The following is a 22,591-nucleotide window of genomic DNA, read 5'->3' on the forward strand; positions in this document are numbered from 1 at the left end:
CGAATTTGAGGTGCTTCTATATCTGCAGGAGTTGCAGTCGCAGTATTACTTCTAGTAATCAATGCCATGGAATCTACAGTTTCACACTGCACTGGCAATTTATCGAGCATATGGGCCGCCTTCGAGTTTCCATTTTCATATGCCGATTCAAATGCCGATGATGTAGGAAGAAGGCTTGGAGCAGGAAAGGGAGACATAAGAGCTGATTGTGACACTATAGGGACAGGATTAATGTAGTTAAAACTAACCTGTGAGGAATCAACGAGACGCCTCACCGGATATGTTTCTTTTTGCTGGCGAAAATGCTGAGTAAATTTCTCTTTGAAATGTGCCCAATCGAAAAATTGCTTGTTCCGAAACAATCAATTGAACCAAGTAAGAGCTTCACCATCAAGGTAGAAGGAAGAAAGAGGTAGCCAGTCCTTCTCTGAGAAGCCAAGGTAGGTGAAGTACCGCTCAGCTCGAAAAATCCAACTTTTGGGTTGCCGATGCCGTTAAATCGGTCTAGTACCACCGCTGCCATTGGAGTCCGATGGATGAAAGCACCAATGTAACAATACCGAACTTCCTCACTATATTGATAAGAACTGGAATACTAATTACACCCTTGAGATATCAATTGCAACACTCAAACTAATGAATTACAATGAGAACTATTGAAATAACAAGTAACTAAGGATAGAGATAGAATGGGGATGAGAAACAGAACTTAGACAAGGGGATGAGGGAATCCAGATACTTCATAACATTTTGCCTAATTCTCAAAACTGTCGATGAACCCCTTTTATCCAATTGCACGTGCTTCCTACTCAACCTGGATCCCAAGTAAATCTCTTGTTGGTCTGTCTAATTCCTTGGGCTTTTTGCAGTTTAGCCTTAGGCCCAACAGCTTGGCTAGCCTCCGTCCAAATAACTAGCCCACATGCGTTATTGGAGTTATCCATGTTCACAACAAAAGTTCAGTTCCCTGCTAGATTAGTGTTCAGTAGAATTTTGTCTTTGTGTCAGGGGCAGATGCACGCAACTCGAAGCGGCGTCGGAAAATTTTACTAAATACACATATAGACACTGTAGACAAAGAAGTAATTAATTAAATGACACTATGTGACAAACTAACTCGCCTGGTCTGATGGGCTGCGCCACTTTTTTTTGCACATTTTTAAAGCATTTTTAGTTTAAAATTAGATTATGTGAGGATTGAACTCTCTATCCTCTAAGATAAAAATATTAACTAAAGTGATAAATAAATAAACAAATATAACATGCAATTAGTTTAGTACTTATAACTTAAAAGGATTTATTACTATAATTTGAAAAAATATTACTCTAATTTTTATACAATATACAACTTCTAGGTGACCGAATCTGCTGGTGCTACTCTTATCAACTTTTTATTTTTTTATGTCGTTTTAGTGATTTGTTTCTTAAGTAATAACACCGCTTGCAAAAAATCTTGCGTACGCCCTCATTCATTCATGCGGAAGACTAAACCGTCTCTTTTGACTCTTTCAATTGAATGCCATGAAAGTGAAAGGTCTTTCATTTATCTGCAGGCTATTACTCTGATTTTATGTGTACACTGCTGAATAACCCAAAAAAAAGTAATATTGGATGTCATATATTTCTGAAATCGCTTCGTGAATGCATCAAATCATGCATAATAACATCCTGATGTGGCATTTAGAATTTCCTTTCCAAATCCCCAAATGTGAAGTTCCTCGCGGCCCTTGAAAGATTAACAAGGTTGACAGCATTGTAGCTGCTTTCAATTTTTTTTTTGTTTTTAAATAATTACTCCCCCCGTTTCATATTAGATGAGGTACTTTCCTTTTTAATCTGTTCCAAAACAAACGACATATTTCTAAATTTGAAAATAATTTAACTTTAAACTCTTCATTTTACTGATTTACGCTTAATGAGAAGCTTTTATAGTCCCTCAAATGTCATGGCCCCACAAACCTTTTACCCCTTAAGCTTTTAAGACCACAAGTTTCAAAAATCTTCTTCTTTTTTCTTAAACTCCGTGCCGAGTCAAACTACCTCATCTAATATGAAACGGATGGAGTAAATAACAGCAAACATTCATATCTCATGTTACTTTATATTCATCACTGTCAGGTTTGGATGGAGTTTAGGGGTCTGATGTTGAAATAACGATCCTGTAGAATTGTGATCTATATCTGCTGGACAAACTTGTATTCCAACCATCTAAATCTGTTTTCTGCAGAAAAATTGCTGCTTCATTTTGTTTATGCCATCAATTATTTTGGTGTAGGTTTCTATTGAAGACTGAAGAAGACAATACGAGCTGCCAGGGTTGATGCAGGAGAAATAGGGTGGCTGCCTAATGGCCACTTACTCTGGTCTCTGAATAAGATGACCCAATACTCTCTCTCTCGCTTTCATGTGAATCCTGTGATAGGTTTTCTAAATCCAACCAAATATTTTTTAGGATAGAGATATATCAGTCATCATAACTTAATTATGTACGAAAACTTTTTAACTGCATGATGTGAAATAACGTACCTGGAGGAGCCCATTGACACCAGCTATTTTATTATCGACAAATGCCACAGCAATCATTCACAGACAAGGTCCAGTGGGTATGCTGTTCCAATTATACGAAGCTAGGTCCTATTCTCCTGCTCAGATATCGGGTCCAATTAATCCTTGTAGCTACCTTACTACTGCATCTGCATGCTGTTCAGGTTGCAATGCCGACACACTTATTTTGACCATGGTGGGTTTATGTTATCAGGGGCGTACAAACCGAACCGGAAAACCGCATCAAGCCGAAAAGTCAAACCAAACCGATTAAAAAACCCGATGAGGTTTGGTTTGATTTGGTTTGGTATTGAGTCAAAAAACCTGAACCAAATCGACATATAAATATATAATTTTTATATATACTTTTATGGCTTTATATAGAATTTTTTGTTTAAAAATGTCGAGAAATATTTGATATTCATTTCTGGGATGTAATATTATATAGAATATGAAGTGCTCCATTTTTATTAACTTTGAATAATGTGTTGTATGATCAATTTCTCATTAGGTGTAATTGAACTGCGTCAATCTCTTTGTTTTTCCATATTCATATGTCAAGATCTCTTATATTCTTATATCTTTTTCGAATTTGAAGTGGTATTCCGATAATTGAAAATTAAATAGAACATATCATTATTTAGGTATCATATTGATTTTTATGTTTAATTATTAAATTCGGTTAACTTTGAAAGTGTACATCAACGAAAATTTATTGTCAGACAACTAAAAAAATAACTATCATGTGTTTCTAAGAAAATTCTCCCATAAGAATATTTTAATAGAGCATATGTTTGTCAATTTTTTCAATTTTTATTAAACATATATTTACTTATAAAAAATTCAACAAAGTAAGATTGACATATTATTCATGTAATAAAAAACTCGAAAAAGCCGACAAACCAAACCAATCCGAACCGATATAAATAGTTTGGTTTGGTTTTCATAAAAATCGAACCAATTAACCCGGTCCACGTACACCCCTAATCAGCAAGTGAGATCGCACCTACTTGGACCACATAGTTAGATCACATATATGTTTTGAATGTATTTGTATAAGAAACTGTATCCAATTAAAACTCACTAATTCTAAATACTAGAGCCATACTTTGCAGTTATACATAAGCAAAATACTGAAAATCGAATTTACTCTTCCTATTTCTAACCATCGGGGTCTGGAGGTGGCTAGTGGAAGACGTTCACTTCACATTCCTTGAAGGGCTTTGAGTTTTGAAACTTGGCAGGTGTGATAACTTTACTCAAGGGTCCAAAACCCGACATAGACTATTTTCAGCATTTTCGGCCCGAGTTGTGACCTCATATTATATATCTCAAGTAGAGTGATTCTCCCCATGAACCTCTACATGTGATGTTCCAAAAATATAAATATGTAATTTACTAAATTAAAACCTATTGTTGAGTTCAAAGATTAAATTTTTCTCCAGCGTTCTATGCCCTGAGCACAAAGTTTGGGGTTTTGCTGGGTGAAAGGTAGTTTGTGGTGGACAGTAAAACAAAAACAACATACCTAGTATTAATTCACATTGTGGGTGCTGGGGAGGATAGTGTGTGTTTACAGTAAAAATAGTAATAACAATTAAATTTGTTGATGGGACTCTAAAAATACGTGATCTATTTTTATGCTAGTTGTTTAAGCGAATGATGCTATGTGTATGGAATTTAGAGACGAAATGCGAGCTAAAGATAGAGCTATAATCAAACTGATGAGCTAGCCAATCTGGGCCTCGGGCAGACCGATACGGGGTCTCGAGGTTGATTTCAGGGCTCGAGCTCGAGCTATTAAGGGTAACCGGGGAAGGGCTAACAGTTGTAAGATAATCAACAAAGGCTTTTTATGGCCAATGATAAGCAATAAATGGAGAACAAGTATGAATGTAATAAATGAGAGCAATAATATCAAGAGAATATGTTAGAGAAAAAAGAGAATGTTCTTCTATATTTCGTGTGGAGTAATTGGAGCAACTCTACTTTACAAAATGACAAGGGTCCCCTTTATATAGGAGGGGAGTCCCTACATAGTACAAAATGCATTAATTGTAAAGATGTGGGATGGGACAACAAGACATGATACCCTGGTTCGGGTCCAGAGTAGATCGGCTAGGCCCTGTCAGTATTAGCCGTGTGCATTGGGAACTCCCCCTCTTCATCATAGTCGCAGTTTGCATCATCCTGGGGTCGGGTGTCGACGACCCTCGAGGGAGGATATTCAGCTGTGGCCTCGAGCCTTCGAGGCGACCTTTTCGAAGTACCTTAATGACAAGAAAACGGACCCTCCGATTTTGCCGTTTACAGATAGTCCCCGCGTTTCTTAGAGAGGAACGATAAGAAACGAATTTGACCCCCGATTCTTCGGGCTTCCTACGATGGCGTCACACTGATGATGTCAACTTATGACGTAAGCCTTCGCGATAGCCAAAAATGTCCCGTCGTTTCGCTTTTCCAAAATCGTTAAAAGTGTTATGATTTTACGCTCATCAGAGCTATAACGCCGCAGCCGATTCAGCTCCCAAGGACGCATTAACCGTGCCTACCGTTACGCCTTTCGAAAATAATGGCACCGTTGGTTACGCAATCATCTTTCCTATAAATGGGAGCCTCCTGGGATTAACCTTTCATCCAAGTGCCTTCCCATATTTACCCTACCTTTTCCTCTTTCCATCCTTATCCGCTGCCGTCCGCCATGTTTGAGGCCCATGGCCTCGCGATTGTATGGCGGTGCTTCTATCGGCCATGCCAAGGCCTACCTCCTGGACTTTCCTCAATCAAGTGAGATTTTGCTGTTTTGTTGTTGTTGTTGTTGTTGTTTCGAGATGATGAGACAGGGAGGCTGATCTCTTCTGTCTGTGGAATGTGTTTGGACCATACACCGCTGCTCACGAGGGTGATCGGACTATTCTCCGCTGCTCACCCTCCTACCCCGGCCTGGTGCACTACACCCTCTTTGATTTTCTTGGGGTGGTGATACTATCTACTAACTGTTGTATCCCGTGGCGGGGCAACGTCCCAAGAAGTGGCTTTGCAATAGTAGTACTGGCGAAGTTCACACTAGCCAGATTTTTCACCCAGCCACTTCTTTGCCCCTTTCGGCTTCTCCTTCGTCACTTTGCTCTGGCTCTCTTGCTTTCCCCTTCTACATCTTCCCTTTTGAAGATGCCATTCTGGAGGGTCGAGACGAGACTCCCGAGGGTACGGCACTTGGAAGATATTGTCTTTGAGGTCGTGCGCCCGAGGGGATGCTATCCGAAGGCGCTGTTGCCGAGGTCGTACCTTTGAGAGTAGGCTAAGCTCTTAGACTTTTGCTATGTGTGCCCTTTTTCTTCCTTGTTTCTGTGTAAGGACCCCTTGCGGGCTTTTGTAATCATATGTAAGGACCCTTCGTGGGCTTTTGTAATCATATGTAAGGACCCTTTGTGGGCTTTTGTAATTGGATGTTTATGAATACAAAGATGTTTCTCCAATTTTGTCTTCGACGCTTGATGTGTTTCCTTTTATTTTTGTTTATGAAGATTCCGAATGTATGGCTCTACCAGTCGGTGCTAATTTCGAGCCTGGATCGGGCCGATAAGCCTGGGTCTTCGGACCCCTTACTTTGGGTCGAATAAATGCAACGCTTTGAGCCTTAAAACCGCGAATTACCATTTAGGCTCCATGGAAACCTTTGAGGAGAAATTTGCTCGTAGGTCCGTGGACAGGGATTGCCTTTGAACTTTCGAGGGCAGTCCCCAGGTGGAGGTTCGCACAAATCCGGACCTCCCGGAAACCTGTTTCGAAATAAGAGTAGATAGCCTTGAGGTGCTCTAGATAGATCCTGGAGGAGGGTTTGTCCGAGCTCAGGCGGTACCTCGGGGCCAATCCTATATGGGTGGAGCTCGAATGTTTATTTCCTTGGGGACCAATTCCCTTTTGGCGAAAGTCCCCGAGGTCGGGCACCACCTCCAGACTTGTAACGATGTCATTGGCTTCCTGGAGCCCAATTCCTCTCTTTGATGGAGGTCCTCGAGGTCGGGTACCACCTCGGGGTTGGCGACGATGCTGTCAGCTTTATGGAGCTATCTTCTTTCAGATGGAGATCCTCGAGGTCAGGTACCACCTCGAGATTGGCGACGATGTTGTTAGCTTCTTGGGTAGGCGGGTCATTGCCGTTGCTTTCCATATATAGGGCCGCTTCCGCTCCTTTAGAGATCTCACCATTTTATATAGTTATCCTCCCGTTTTGGCGTTGAGCCCTTCATTACCTCAGTGCTAAAGCATTTGCACAGGTTCCTGCTTCAGTTCTCTAGCCTCGCCATAGCCATGACTGCTACATCGGGGCCTGCCGCTCCCGATGCTCGGGATCAAAGAGAGTTTACCTTGAAGATTATTTCTTCGATAGGAGAGGGGCACCTTGAGTTAGTGAGGAGAGACTGCGGATGGGGGGAGAGAGTAGTGTTACAGACACTTTCCCCGAATGAGGGCATCTCGGATCACGCTGATGGATTCCTGAACGTGTACACGTATCCTTTCATACTGGGCCCCCGCGATAGGGTTGTGCTCGACTTCTGTTAAAGTATTGGGTTACCTTGGCGTAGATACATTCGTCGTTCTGGCGAGTAGTGTTGATGATGAGGTTCTTTGCGGAGAAGGCGGGGCTTGAATTTACGCTCAGTCATCTCATTAGGCTGTATCGGCCCTTTCACTACCGAGGTCTGCTAACCTTGTCGTGTCGGTCGACCACACCCTTCGTTGTTGAATATGAGGAAGATGGAGATCGGGAGTGGATGAGTTGGTTCGTCTGGGTCCGAACTGCTGACGTTATCCCTGTGGAACTTATGCCATTCCCCAAGGAATGGAATTATACACGTAAGTGGTACATCCCGTGCCTTCTCAGATTCGTTTATGGCGAAGGCTAGTTTTGTAACTGTGTTTTTTCCTTTTCTGTAACGGTTTCATGGGCGCAAGGCCACGTTCCTGATCTGCCTGGTTGTGTCCGAAAGCTGGCGACCCACTCGACTTGCGACGAGCGCAAGTGGCGAACTTTGTACCGAGGTAGATGGGAGGCAAAACATCGCGGTGTGTGTTTGTACTACTTTTTCCTTACCCTTCGCGCATTTGGAGAGACATTTTCCCTTTCTACGTATTAATCGTGCTACTGTAGGTATCGGAGAGCCTTTTGAGGCGAGGCCGTGCTCCTCCGAAGAGGGGGAGGGGTTGCCAGCTCCCGGGCTGAAGAATGACAATAATAAGCGGGATATGCGTTCGCAGGGCGATGGCGTTCACAGTGAGGCGAAACACGATCGGGGCTTCGAGATGGAAACGCCATTTGAGCCCGCCGCGCCCGTAGTTCCTGATTCTGGAAAGGTGGTTTCTCCGAGCGACCGTGCCTCGACCGGAGTCGCTTCTTCTAGGTCTTAGGGGACTAGATTAACAGATTTTCCCTCGGCCTTCAAGGAAGTCCGTCGGCTTCACTTCATGGTGAGTTTCGACATAGGCCTTTTGAATCCCGTGTCTTTCTTTCCTTATCGAGTTTTCTTTTGCAGGCTTTTGACAGGCTTAGGTCCGAGCTGCTCCGTCATGGAGCCAGGCTCTGGAAAGCTCTAGATGAGAATAGATCCCTCAGGCTCCTTTGCGAGGAAAAGGAAGTCGAGCTGGTGCACTTGTGATATGAGGCGTGCCGGAGCTCGAATTATGAGAGCTACTTGATGGAGCAGGTAATTTTCCGTCCCGGGTGCGTGTGCGTTCCGCCTTTTAGCTTCTGAGGCTAACACTACGTCTATCCCAGTTGCAAAAAAAGACGGTAGCCCTGGAACATCTTTGGGATGAAGCCGATCGAGTCAAGGAAGGCTTGTGACGAGCTAAGAGCTCGGGCGGAGGTTCAGACTTCATAGGAGAAGGATGCCTTGGCTAAAGCTCCTGCCTTCGAGGTTCAACTTCGCTTAGCTCATGATAATGCTTTGGTTCAAGCGGATATGATCACCAAGCTCGAATCCGAGCTTTCGAAGGTCAGGGCTGAGATCGTCGATGCCTGAACCGGAGCAGCACTGAGCCGAACTAAGGCTCATCAGGAGATGGCGATTTATTTGAAGGACGCTACCGCTGCTCAAGCCGAATTGAGGAGGATCCTCGATCGCGGGGAGAGGATAAAAGATATGCTTGCTGCAAGTCTCGTAGAAAGATTCTCGAGGAGATCTGCGTTAGGGGTTTTGTCCTCTCGGAAGAGTTGGCGCGAGCGAGGGAGGACGAGCGCGATGCTCGGTTGCTTCTATCTGGCACCGAGGAGAGTGAAGATGAGGCTGGTAGGTCGTAGCTCTCAGGGGTAGGGCGTAGATTTTGCCATTTTGTATGTAGCATTTTTAGAGCATGTTTGTAGATGGAGAATGTGTTTTTCTGCGTATGCGCATCAAAGAAAACATTGTGGCTTTACTTTTTCTGTACCCCTTTCTGTCTCGAATTTGGCCAGGTGAACTGGTCTCAGAGTCAGTGAGAATCCTTAGATTCGTGATATGGCCCTGAGGCTCATTAGGCTGGCCCGGGGGCTCTTACGCGCTCAGTCGGTGCGACCTTTAGTATAGGCTGGCGTTTGAGCTCTTATGCTTTTGCTCAACTATTTTGGGTTTGGTCCCTGAGTCAGATTCTGACTCGAGCCCATTTGACCCTCATGCTTTTATGTTTGCGTGGGCTGGCGATAATGGCTCTTACGCCTTTGATCGAAGCGGCCCTAAGGCTCATTAGGCTGGCGACAACGGCTCTTATCCTTCGCCCTGAGGCATATGTAGTTAACTATTTTGGGTTCAGTTTCCGTGTCAGGTTTCGACTCGAGCTCAATCGACCCTCAAGTTTTCATGTTTTGTGTGAGCTGGCGATAATGGCTCTTACGTTTTGGGCCAATGCGGCCTTTTAATGGCTTTATTTTCCTCTCGCTAAGGACTTTTGAAGTAATTCTTGCCTGACCCGTCGACGGTTCAGGATAACCTCGATTTTGAGTCATTTTGCAGCGATGTTCGAGCACCTCGGAAGGTTTGGCTCGGAGGCTGAGTAGCTCGAAGCCTGTGATTTGGAGCTGACATGGTCGAAGCTCTTTTGCCTATACCGAGGGTAGCCTGTTTGACCGGTTCTTTTCGAAGTAGATTTGAAGTAATGGCCTGTGATTTTATAGCGACTGTCAGGCATCCCCGAGTCGTGTTAGTTTGGCTGGTACAGCCGTATGATCATAGTCATTTGTGCTTGGCCGGAGCCATTTTTGGTCCCGAGTGAAGTAGTGTAGGTATCTATATCGAGGGTATGCCTTTTTAGGGGTCTTACAAGTTCGATATATAGCCTAAACTTCGGGATCGAGTTTATACCTGTAGTAAGGTCTTACAAATTTTTCATGCCTTTGAGGTCTTACAGTTTTAGATACTTGGTACAAGTATTGTTCATGTCTTGCTTGAGGTCTTACAGTTTTGGATACCTGGTACGAGTATTATTCATGCCTTGCTTGAGGTCTTACAGTTTTGGATACTTGGTACGAGTATTGTTCATGCCTTGCTTGATATCTTACAGATATTATTGTTGCCTTATGTAGGTCTTACGAGACTGAGTCTGCCCGCTCGGGGTCTTATGGCCTCGGGTTTTTTATTGAATGGCGATTGGCGACAGTCCCCGAGTCATCGAGGGTACCTTAGCTCGGAAGCCATCACTTGTAGATTTCGTATTGCCTCGTTGAGGGCTTACAATTTTGGAGATCCCGACCCTGAGGTCGTGCGTTTTTGAGATTTTGACGCCAGTCCCAGAGTATTCGGGGCACTTTCGGCCTTAGAGATGTTTCGTGATTTTCGTGTTGCCTCGTTGAGGGCTTATGAGTTTGGAGTCCTAACCCGGAGGTCGTTCAGGTGCTGAATTGTCAACGCCAGTCCCCGAGTGCTCGGGACGTTTTGAAGGAGGAATTGTTTTTGCGAAAATGCTGAGTTTCCTTTGGAGTATGAGATGCTTCGATAAAGGTATTCTTGGATTACTTGATACAAGTACATATGTCTCTGCCATCGGGGGCCCGGCTATACGGACACGGCTCATTCGACCATTTAACCCGGTACATCATTTTCCTATTGAGGCCCTATTTGGTGTTTTTTGGCTTTTCCGAGTGGATGATCTTCTAGGGGATGCCCTCCAGTGTTCGAGGTTGATTGAAAAAGAAGCCTCGAACATTTGTTTGGATCTTCCTAAGGTAGCACATAGGTGTTTCCTCGTAAAAAACCTTGCCGGTAAAACCCTCTTCGGGACCAAAAACTCGGTCGAAGGAAAAGAGTGCAACGAATGCTTTAAAACCTTAAGTTCTTCAGGCTGGGTCAACACTTTGACTGCTTTAATCGGGCGCCTGCATAAGGGTTAGTGCGAAAAAAATAAAAAAATAAAAAGGGAGACATTCGTACCTTAGTGTGGGATGTGCCGGCGATGATACGAGGTCTGATGCGTCCTTTTCGCTTGTAATGAGGACACGGTACGGTCCTCTGCTATGTTTAATCGGGTCTAACTGAAGATGTATTTTGATTACCCTTTAGCTCTTTCATGAGTGGAGGTAATGGTGTCGGTGCCACATTGTGCACCGCAAACATTTCCCTTGCCGCATGTTGTTCCCCGTAGACGGTTTTGGTCCCGTCCTTTGTTGGGAATTTCATCATTTGGTGGAGGGTGGATGGTACTGCTCTCATGCAGTGTATCCACGGTCGTCCGAACAAGGCGTTGTACCTCATGTCTCCTTCGATGACATGAAATTTGACATTTTGGGTCGTACCGGCCACGCTAACTAGGAGGGTGATTTCCCTTTTCGTCGTTTCACTCGCCATGTTGAATCCGTTGAGGACTCGAGTGGCGGGTACGATTTGGTCTAGCAGTCCGAGCTGCTCTATTACCCTCGACCTCATAATGCTTGCCGAGCTACCTGGGTCCACGAGCACACGTTTTATTTGAAACGTATTTACAAGGAAAGAGATTACCAGTGCGTTGTTGTGAGGCTGAGACAAGGTCTCAGTGTCTTCCTCGCTGAACGTGATTTCTCCAGTGATGGATATTTTTGTCTTTCTCATTACGGGTTCTTGCGGGGCATCAACGCCTCCCAACATCATGTGAATGACATGTTGCGGTCCGTGAAAGTACAAGAGAGGGGTGAATTGTAGTCTTTTTAAATTTGTAGTCGACTACTCTTTAGACCTAGTCGACTTATGCGGAGACAGCCTGCACAGAACTGTTAGTTCTTTCGATTTAAACAAGTATTAATCACAATAAACAATAAAGGAACAAAATATAATACAAGAGCGATAAAGTAAATGACACCAGGAATTTTGTACTGGTTCGGAACCAATGTGGTATCCTAATCCAGTCCTCTTGGGTTGCAAGAGTGTTATCTTTTAGAGCTCTTTGTGAATTGAATTGAGTACAATCTTTGTGATTTTCAGCGATCACCACCAATGCTGACAGGGTTGGTTTTTACTCGCTCACTGATCGCTACCTACTCCGCACCAATAAAAGGTAGCAAGAGAGGGTCGCAATAGCTTTTACCCGATTTTGGGTTGGGATCGAATACACAGAGAGCTAGGATTGGAGTCGAGTATCTATCTAGTTGAGGATTGCGTGTGTGCTCTTAATTGGTCTTCTATTCATTTTTGGATTTTCTTTATAATTCTATTTTTATCAAACTACTAATTGAAAATGCAACTAGATTAAGCTAAGAGATAAATTGCTACATGATATATCTAATAGTTTAAAGGGCACTAGGGTAGTGACCTCCACCTAGGTGGCTAATTGACGGGTAATTGCACCTAAGGCTCGATTGACATGATTGGGGAAATATGTTATAACCGTTACTCAATACTACCAACTCTACACCTCTCGGTAGAAAGAGTCGTTTTGCCCAATTGACTCTCTCGAGACCAATTGGGTATGCATATATGCCCGAGCAACTAGGGTTCAAGTCGGGTAATTACTCTCTCGAGATTTAACCCTATAATTGGGACTATTAAATCTCTTGAGTCCATCCCAATTCCTTGTTGGGTCAATTTTGGAGACTTAGGCTCTCTTTCTCAAGAAGAGCCAAGTCAACTTAGCACAAACTAGTGTTTGCAACCACTAATTCATAAATTAAACCATAAAATTGACCCAAATAACAAACACCCATAATCAATCTAACCTTAAATCACAACACCCATCAATTACCCACACTAGGGTTGAGCCACAACCCTAGATAATGGGTTTAGCTACTCTTGCTTGAAGTTAAAATCAAAGAAATAGATGAAGAGAAAAACATATTAATTAATTACTAAAGTAAATACAAAGTTTCAATGATAAAAACTACGTAAACATGCCAAAATTAGCTAAGAAAGGTCTTCTCACGAGTGCAGCTGCAGTGCTAAAATATCTGATACCCTAAAAATAGAAAAAGGTTCTATTTATACTAAGCTGGAAAAACTGGACAAAAATACCCCGGCGGGGTCAGTGCGGGCCGCACAAAATGGACTGCGGCCGCACTAGGCTCTTGGATTTGAAATCTTGGCTCTCTGAACTCAGCCTCCGCGGACCGCGCAGAATGGACCGCGGCCGCGGAGGCAGCTAACGCGGTCCGCACAGAGTCGACCGCGGACCGTATAGGCTTGATGATAGGCTCTAGACATCTCTCTGAAGTTGGCTTCCGCGGACCGCATAGAATGGTAGTGCGGCCGTGGAGTATTCAGTGCGGACCGCACAATCTCCACTGCGGTCGCACTGCTTTAACGCTTGATTTGCCAGTTCTCTGAATCTCCCTAGTGCGGACCGCACAGAATGGACTGCGGTCGCACTAGGCTAGTTTGTCCTGAGTTCCTTTTGTCTTTGATACTTGTGCAGGTTTCACTCCTTGTTGAGCCGATATTTGACATGTCGTCACTTTGTTGATCAAACCTGCAATCAAGCACAACTTATTAGCCTTTTGGGTCTATTTTGTAAGAATTTATAATCAAAGCGTAAGCAAGAAAGAGCATGAAACATGTCAAAATCCGTAGTTATCATTCACCAACAACAACCCTTTGGTTTTTCACTCGCTCACCAAAGAAACGAACAATGACACAACCTCTAGGACACACTGCCTCTCCAATATTTTTCTGTCTCTCTTCTCTCTTTTGGATACACAGTAAATCTACTAAAGTGAATAACAATTCTTGTTAAGAGTAGAATAAAGAACTTGTAGTTAGATAGATAATTGTATAGAAGGCTGCGTGATTTTGCTGTTATAAGTATCTTATCTTTTATACTTGGTCGTTGAATATTCTAGCCGTTGCAGCGGTCTTCTAATTTTGGAAAAGGATTTCCTTTGCTGCTGCTCCAACTTTTCTTTACTGCTTCTTGCCCTTTTGAACATGACCGCAATCTATAAGGTAGATTTGGAGATCTTCTGTTAATGCAAACTTTCCTTTTGAATTGGACAATTTGAATTTTCAATCATGATGCCAATATCAATTCTTTCCTTGAATAGATCCATGATTAATAATTCTCTGCTATATATAATCTTTATGAATATCTACTTGAGAATAGTCATGATAATCAATCAAAATCCCTATGATTTACTTTTCCATGATTGTATTAATTCTTGATTGATTCCAGTAACTCATGCTTCTTTCCATAAGAACAGTACTTTCCATCTCATCCGTAGTAAATAAGCTTCTTTGTGCAATATTCCTTAAATTCAAGATTTGGCCAATTCCTTGTAGTACTTGACCTGGTAAAAATATCTTTCTTAATAAAATATTTCCTTTTTGATAGATCTCAACAAATCTTTGACTCCTTTTTTGATCTTGAAAAATATCTCTTTCCATAATATAGAATATACTACACCCATAATATATTTTCTTTCCATAAAAATATATTCTTCCTTTGTCCTGTAGTATCTCTTTCATATAGTATCTTCCTTCGACACGATAATAGATCTTCTTCACGATTTTAGCAACTTTCTTTCAAGATGTCTAAAAACTTCCCATCCATAATTTTCGTAGATTCTTCTTCTGATATTGTAGTAAGCCATTCCATATTTGAAATTTCACTTTCAAATATTATTCCTTTTATGGCGCTTGGAGATCAAATCTTTGAAAATAATCTTCCTTGATAAATTCTTCGCATGATATCTCTTTTCCCATATTTGTTTGGATCTTTACCAACATCTTCTTTCTTGAATAAACGTATACAAAAAATAAGATTACCACAAGTAAATGTTCTTTGATTATTAATTTTATTGGTTTGTTATCATCAAAATTAATACGTGAAACCTGAAGCTAACAATCCCCCCCTTTTTGATGATGGCAAACCATTGAGTACAAAAGAAGAAAATTTAATCAATGACTTAATTATAGACTGTTTACTTCCCTGAAGTCTTCCTCTCGAAATACGTGTAGTACATGAAGTGTGAACTCCCCCTCACTCTATGCATTCCTCAGTTATGCTCCCCCTGTCTCCATACATTCTACCTTATTCGAACTTTTGTACATATTATTTTCTCCCCCTTTTGTCATCATGAAAAGGGTATACTTTTTAAGCAAGAGAACAAAATAACAACTAATCAAATCTTAATATTTTCCATAAGACCATCAAATAGCATGAGACTACATGATCATTTCAATTATCAAAACTAGTACGCAACTGAGAACTATTATCCATATGCATCTAATATTTATATAAGTAATCAGAGAAATTAAATACCTTTAAATCAAATTGACAAGTTTGAGATGCAAGGCATTAGTAATCACTTGAGAGCATATATAAAACATAATAAATTAGACATGCACTTTAGGTGGACCAAAAGATAATTTCAAATGATTAAGGGATAAATAATGGTAGAGCATATTTTGAGTCACTAGACCATATTAATAAGGAAAAGTTTTAACAACCATTTGAGTAAAACTTTTCAAATAGTAGGTATAGTAAAATAAAGTAGTAGGCTGGAAATATTTGTAGATGATCAGAATCTTAGTCAAACTTCAACCTATGCTTTGAAACACATAAATGATAATCACAAAAGAGGTAAGATGATAATGAATTATTTTTACTACAAAAGAATACATGAGAATGATACCAATTTCTTTCCTGAAATGAGAAAGTGTCTCAATATCCTCAAAACATGCTTCCATGTTACCTTACCTGTGGTACATTTCTCTTTGGTTAGAGAAGTAGATGGCTCACAGGGTTATCAGTACTATGAAGTTCTAAAGCAAGCCTCTAGAATAGATTTCTTGAATGCTTGGCTTTATGAGCGAACTTCCTTTCATGCTTTGCACTTCTTATTGTGAAGCCTTGAGCTATAAGTTTACCCATGTTATTCACAACCTTACCAACTTATCAGGCTTTAGATATTCATGATTGCAGCTCCTTTACTTGGTACTGAATTTCTATACTATTAATTCTTTCAACTTTGCTCAACAAATTTTACATTAATAGAATCCAGCATTCATCGTTTAATGCTTTTTCATGACTGTCTAGTTCAACTAGTATAAATATGTCACTAGCAATTTATCGCAAGCTATCAACTGCAAGTTCTCCATCCAAAACAGTTGCAACCAAAGGAAATAAGATAACCAAAAATTGATTTTTCTCCCTTCCCATAGCTAAACAGAATTTCATTCAAGATAAGATCCAACGAAAAATATTAAAGCATATTAAGCCAATGATGACAATTTATGCAAAAATGATGTTTTCTTTTCAAGTTTGCTTTCATCTGAGGCACCAAACTAAGATGTGAAAGATCATGCTTGTTGCAAGAAAATGTCAGACAAATACTACTAAAACTCGCATCGATGATCACAACAAATGCGTTATTTTCTTATTAAAAAAATATGACATATGCGAAAGTAAGGATAATCATGAATAAAGACATATATATTTACCTTCCAAGCTTTTGGTAAGTATTTGCAACAAAAAAGATAGAAATAATCTACACTTGATTTTTTTTCCTTATATATCTCACATAAGGTGTCCTCTAATATAGATCCAGAACATAACCCAATTAAAGCGAATAATAGAGATACATACCTTTTGTCTTCAAGATTTTCAGTATTTCCCAAAATGTTCATGTGTAAAAGTGGCCTCAAAGTTAAATAACTTTCTTGGTCTTGAGTGAAGCATTAGTATTCTTACCAAGAAAGTACTATTACACAAATAATTTACTTCAAGGATAATCTAAGACGCATATAGGCATGAGTCAAGTTCGTACGATATCAATATAATCGCATGCTTTCTTGTCCTAATATCTTATGCAAATGACATGGTTCATGCAAGACATGTACTCAAGCTATTTAAAGTCTCTAAGTCATGGATAAAAAATAATACCAAATAGAATAACAATGTGATATAGCTAGTGGACTCGAAGTGCATATAGATGACTAATATGCATATACTAGGTTATACTTTACTAAACCAATAGCTAAACGTATATCACCTAATGCACCGAGAAGAACTTGAATAGACCTTAGCGATACCAGTCACTCTTTTAGATCATACGTCATATTTCATTCATCCTCTGTGAATATGTAAGAACTTTGAAGCATGTTCCTCGACCAGCCAATACGCAAACATCTTTAATCCTTTTTATGGCTGGACTAAGAATTCCTGCAAAATAAATTAGTTTGTTTTTGGTACCCAAACCTTTTTGGGTCCTTCATGGTTAGTAGCTTGTATAATTGGAGATATATGTAACTGTTTAGGTGTCCAAACAAATTTTGATCTATCATGACTTTTGGCATAATTACATGCAAATGCCTTATGTCCAAAATTACTACAGTAGTGACATGTAACAAAAGAAGTAGAGTATTTACCAGCAGGTGCCTTAGTTGACTTGAAGCTTTCCTGAGTCGACTTGTTTGAAGTAGGGCGTCTACTAGTAGATCCCTTATTAGTCAACTTGGAGTTATTAAGAAAATGAGCCCGCTTGTTCGGTCGATCAAACTGGTGACGGGAAGATATGTGCAAACTATTCATTTGTTTGTGAAGTTCCACATTTTCTTCTTGAAGTAAGTCATTTTCAACCTGATATTCTTCGAGTAGAATATCCCACTCTTCCTTTTCCTTTTTCAAATTGTTATATTCTTCAAGTTGGGTCTCCAAGTTTTTCTTCTCACGTTTAGTCTTCATGAGCTCATCAAGAATTTTTCTCATATCTTCTAAAGCCTGTTCTACGATACTTTGAAGTTCATTACATTTATCACAATCTTGAAATCTTACCTCACTTGTTTCACTTGGGGCCATGATGCAGTTGCTTGTAGATTCCTCATGATCGTTGTCTGATATATCATCATCACTCCAGATACAAAAAGATTTTCTTTTCTCACTTGTCTCACTTTGTGCCATGAAACAAAGGTTGGCAACTCCGTTATGCTTTTTATCTGGCATATATTCATCACTCCATACGCTGGAAGATTTTCTCTTTCGATTGCCCTTGGATAGTTTCCTTTTTAGTTCTGGACAGTTGGCTTGGATGTGACCATAATTTCTGCATTTGTAGCACTTTCTGTCATTGTTTTTCTGCTTACTTATTTCATTACCTTTTCTAGAACTTGAATTGACTCTTCCATTTTTCTTGCTTCTTCGCGTCGTGTTAGAGACAACTCTAGAAAATAATGCAATATCATCTTGATGTTTGTCTCCTTCTTCTTCGGCTTTACTTTCAAACTCAGCAATAGTTGATTTAGAAACAACGCTCTTTTTCTTCTCTTCATGTTCATGCTTTTTGAGATGGGTTTGCTCAAAGGTTGTAAGGTCTCCACGAAGTCCATCATATGATAGTTTGTCGAGATCTCCGTATTCAAGAGCAACAACGTTTGGTTGCCATAAGGTGGGTAAACTTCTTAGAATCTTTCTGACTTGTTCACCACTTGAATATGGTCTTCAAAAGGATTTTAGATCTCCGGCTATTTTGCTAAATCGGCCAAACATGTCTTTAATGGATTTATCTTCCTTCATTTGAAACAACTCATAATCACGAATCAGGCGGTTTATCCTTGTCTCTTTTACTTTACTGGTACCTTCATAAGTAACTTCAAGTTTATCCCACATTTCTTTGGCTGTGTCACAACTTGATATTTTCTCAAATTCTTCTCCGCTTATAGCATTGTATAATAGATTTTTTGCCTTTGAATTTATCTGCACGATCGCTATATGCTCATCAGTATAATCATCAATGTCAAGGGTTTCAGTAGATACCTGTCCTTCTGGTTTCTTTTTTGATTTGGAATGTAGGAGAGGAAAGTCACCCTTCTTGATGACTCGCCATGCTTTGACATCATAAGATTTGATGAAAGCTTCCATTAGAACTTTCCAGTGAGTGTAATACTTTCCGTTAAAGTATGGTGGTCTTAATGCAGAAGTCCCCTCTTGGAGTAAGGCTCCGATAACTGTGTGTGCTGATATGATCTTTTCTCACTTGCTGTTAAGCAAAAGTAAAAATGCGAGACCTGCTCTGATACCAATTGAAAGTACAAGGGGGGAGGGGTGAATTGTAGCCTTTTTAAATTTCTAGTCGACTATTCTTCAGACCTAGTCGACTTATGCGAAGATAGCCTGCACAGAACTGTTAGTTCTTTCAATTTAAACAAGTATTAATCACAATAAACAGTAAAGGAACAGAATATAATACGAGAGCGATAAAGTAAATGACACCAGGAATTTTATACTAGTTCGGAACCAATGTGGTATCCTAATCCAGTCCTCTTGGGTTTCAAGAGTGTTATCTTTTAGAGCTCTTTGTAAATTGAATTGAGTACAACCTTTGTGATTTTCAGCGATCACCACCAATGCTGACAGGGTTGGTTTTCACTCGCTCACCAACAACTACCCTTTGGTTTTTCACTCGCTCACCAAAGAAACGAACAATGACACAACCTCTAGGACACACTGCCTCTCCAATATTTTTTTGTCTCTCTTCTCTCTTTTGGATACAAAGTAAATCTACTAAAGTGAATTACAATGCTTGTTAAGAGTAGAATAAAGAACTTGTAGTTGGATAGACAATTGTACAGAAGGCTGCGTGATTTTGCTGTTGTAAGTATCTTCTCTTTTATACTTGGTCGTTGAATATTCTAGCCGTTGCAGCGGTCTTCTAATTTTGGAAAAGGATTTCCTTTGCTGCTGCTCCAACTTTCCTTTACTGCTTCTTGACCTTTTGAACATGATCACAATCTATAAGGTAGATTTGGAGATCTTCTATTAATGCAAACTTTCCTTTTGAATTGGACAATTTGAATTTCCAATCATGATGCCAATATCAATTCTTTCCTTGAATAGATCCATGATTAATAATTCTCTGCAATATATAATCTTTATGAATATCTACTTGAGAATAGTCAGGATGATTTAATCAAAATCCCCATGATTTACTTTTCCATGATTGTATTAATTCTTGATTGATTCCAGTAACTCATGCTTCTTTCCATAAGAACAATACTTTCCATCTCATCCGTAGTAAATAAGTTTCTTTGTGCAACATTCCTTAAATTCAAGATTTGGCCAATTCCTTGTAGTACTTGACTTGGTAAAAATATCTTTCTTAATAAAATATTTCCTTTCTGATAGATCTCAACAAATCTTTGACTCCTTTTTTGATCTTGAAAAATAATCTCTTTCGATAATATAGAATATACTACACCCATAATATATTTTTTTCCATAAAAATATATTCTTCCTTTGTCTTGTAGTATCTCTTCTATATAGTATCTTCCTTCCACACGATAATAGATCTTCTCCACGATTTTAGCAACTTTCCTTTCAAGATGTTGAAAAACTTCCCATCCATAATTTTTGTTGATTCTTCTTCTGATATTGTAGTAAGCCATTCCATATTTGAAATTTCACCTTCAAATATTATTTCATTTATGGCGCTTGGAGTTCAAATCTTTGAAAATAATCTTCCTTAATAAATTCTTCACATGATATCTCTTTTTCCATATTTGTTTGGATCTTTACCAGCATCTTCTTTGATAAGTAATTGTATTGGTTTGTTATCATCAAAATTAATACGTGAAACCTTGAAGCTAACAGTCCGCTCGTTTCGTTCTTCTTAGCCGCCTCTCTTTCTCGGAACTGGTTTTTGGCCCGATCACTTAGGAATTTTCGGAGATGACCATTGTTGAGTAGTCTGGCTACTTCCTCTCGGAGCTGGTGGCAATCCTCGGTCCTGTGGCCATGTGTGTTGTGGAATTCGCACACCAGGTTATGGTTCCTTTGCGAAGGATCTGATTGCATAGGCCAGGGCCACTTGACATCTTTGATTTTGCTGATGGCGAAGATAATATCTGATATATCGACGTTGAAGTTGTATTCTGACAGGCGAGGTGCCTCTGTTGATCCTTTGTTCATGTCGAATCCGGCTTGGCCGATGAGTCCCCGAGGATTCTGTCCTCGGTCTATCCTTCGATCGTTTCGAGGTGGGTTACGCCTTGGGGCGTTCATTCGATCTTCGGGATGACTGATATCTTTCTTTGTTTGGCTTTGGCTCCTTTGCCAAGAGCCTGCTTAGGTATACCGAGCCCGTGGGGGCTCCCAGCTAATCGTCCTCGACCCTGATTTTTGACTGGTATCGGTTATGAACGTCCGACCAAGTCACGGCGGGATATTCGACCAGGTTCTCTTTCAGCTGCTTCGAAGCTACCGAGCTTCGCTCATTCAGACCTTGAGTAAAGGCTTGTACCGCCCAGTCGTCGGAGACCGGGGGTAGTTCCATTCTTTCCATTTGAAAGCGGGACACAAATTCCCGTAGCATTTCATTCCCCCTCTGCTTGATTTTGAAGATGTCGGATTTCCTGGTGGCCACCTTGATGGCCCCGGCATGCGCCTTTATGAAGGAATCTGCCGACATGGCAAACGAGACTATAGAGTTCGGGGCCAAGTTATGATACTACATCATCGCCCCTTTAGAAAGTGTTTCTCCAAATTTTTTCAACAGGACGGACTCGATCTCGTCGTCCTTTATGTCGTTTCCATTTACTGCACAGGTGTACGCGGTAACGTGTTCATTGGGGTCCGAGGTACCGTTGTATTTCGGAAGCTCCGGCATTCTAAACTTCTTCAGAATGGGTTTCGGGGCCGCTTCCTGTGGGAACGGCTTCTGCACGAATTTCTTCGAGTCCACACCCTTCAGTATCGGGGGCGCTCCTGGAATTTGGTCGACCCTTGAGTTGTAAGTCTCGACCTTCTTATCGTTGGATTCTATCATTTTTTCGCCCGACTCGATCCTTCTGGTGAGGTCTTCGAGCATCTATACGATGGCGGGATAGGCTATCGACCCATTATTGCTTGACCTCTCCGGTACCTGTTCGGCCGGGGGAGCTGTCCCCGGTGCTACCGTGCTAGAAGTTTTCTGGTGACTTTGCAGCTGAGCAATAGCCAGCTGTTGTACCTGCAACATTTCAAAAATAACATGAAGGCTAACTTCCCGTTCTTCTCGAGCAGGGGTTTTTTGGGCATCCTATTGGTCGCCTTGGTGTATGCCCCTGTTAGTGTGGGAGCTTATTTCGACGTGTCGAGCGTCGCATGAGATTCCGTCCGCCGGAATCGGTCCTGGCGCGTTCTCAAGATTTTGCGGCGGCTCACCAACACCCCGAACGACCACACCATTTTCTCTGTGGTTTTCAATATTGTTGTTTACTGAATTAGACATTTTAACCTGCAACCGAAGATCTTGGACAAGAAAAAGTGTGAAAGATAACTTGCGTTATGTGATGAAACCAACAAGAAAATAATTACTATTATCTTTGGCCCCACGGTGGGCGCTAAACTGTTTACCGCGAAAATGGTAATAACAATTAAATTTGTTGATGGGACTCTAAAAATACGTGATTTATTTTTATGCTAGTTGTTCAAGCGAATGATGCTATGTGTGTGGAATTTAGAGACGGAATGCGAGCTAAAGATAGAGCTTTAATCAAACCGATGAGCTAGCCAATCTGGGCCTCGGGCAGACCGATACGGGGTCTCGAGGTCGATTTCAGGGCTCGGGCTCGAGCTATTAAGGGCAACCGGGGAAGGGCTAACAGTTGTAAGATAATCAACGAAGGCTTTTTATGGCCAA

General features: G+C 41.0%; 1 protein-coding gene across 1 annotated transcript; it reads right to left on the minus strand.

The window, feature by feature from the left end:
* Positions 1–16,044: 16,044 nt before the first annotated feature.
* On the minus strand, positions 16,045–18,834 carry LOC109239483. Its single transcript, XM_019406057.1, has 3 exons — positions 18,461–18,834; positions 17,346–18,412; positions 16,045–16,139 (listed from the first exon to the last, which is right to left on the minus strand). The coding sequence occupies exons 1-3, from the start codon at positions 18,832–18,834 to the stop codon at positions 16,045–16,047; spliced, it is 1,536 nt and encodes a 511-aa protein (XP_019261602.1).
* Between the last annotated feature and the right edge of the window lie 3,757 nt (positions 18,835–22,591).

The sequence above is a fragment of the Nicotiana attenuata genome, unplaced genomic scaffold (genome assembly GCF_001879085.1).
Source record: "Nicotiana attenuata strain UT unplaced genomic scaffold, NIATTr2, whole genome shotgun sequence".
NCBI classification, from domain to species: Eukaryota; Viridiplantae; Streptophyta; class Magnoliopsida; order Solanales; family Solanaceae; genus Nicotiana; species Nicotiana attenuata.

What these genes read in the sequence shown, in the direction of transcription:
- LOC109239483 (XM_019406057.1), bottom strand. Translation starts at nt 18,834, where the DNA reads ATGGAAGCTTTCATCAAATCTTATGATGTCAAAGCATGGCGAGTCATC. An exon ending in GATAAATCCATTAAAGACAT is followed by an intron (nt 18,413 to 18,460) that starts GTTTGGCCGATT and finishes ATCCTTTTGAAG; the next exon opens with ACCATATTCAAGTGGTGAAC. An exon ending in GTCAACTAAGGCACCTGCTG is followed by an intron (nt 16,140 to 17,345) that starts GTAAATACTCTA and finishes AATTCTGTTTAG; the next exon opens with CTATGGGAAGGGAGAAAAAT.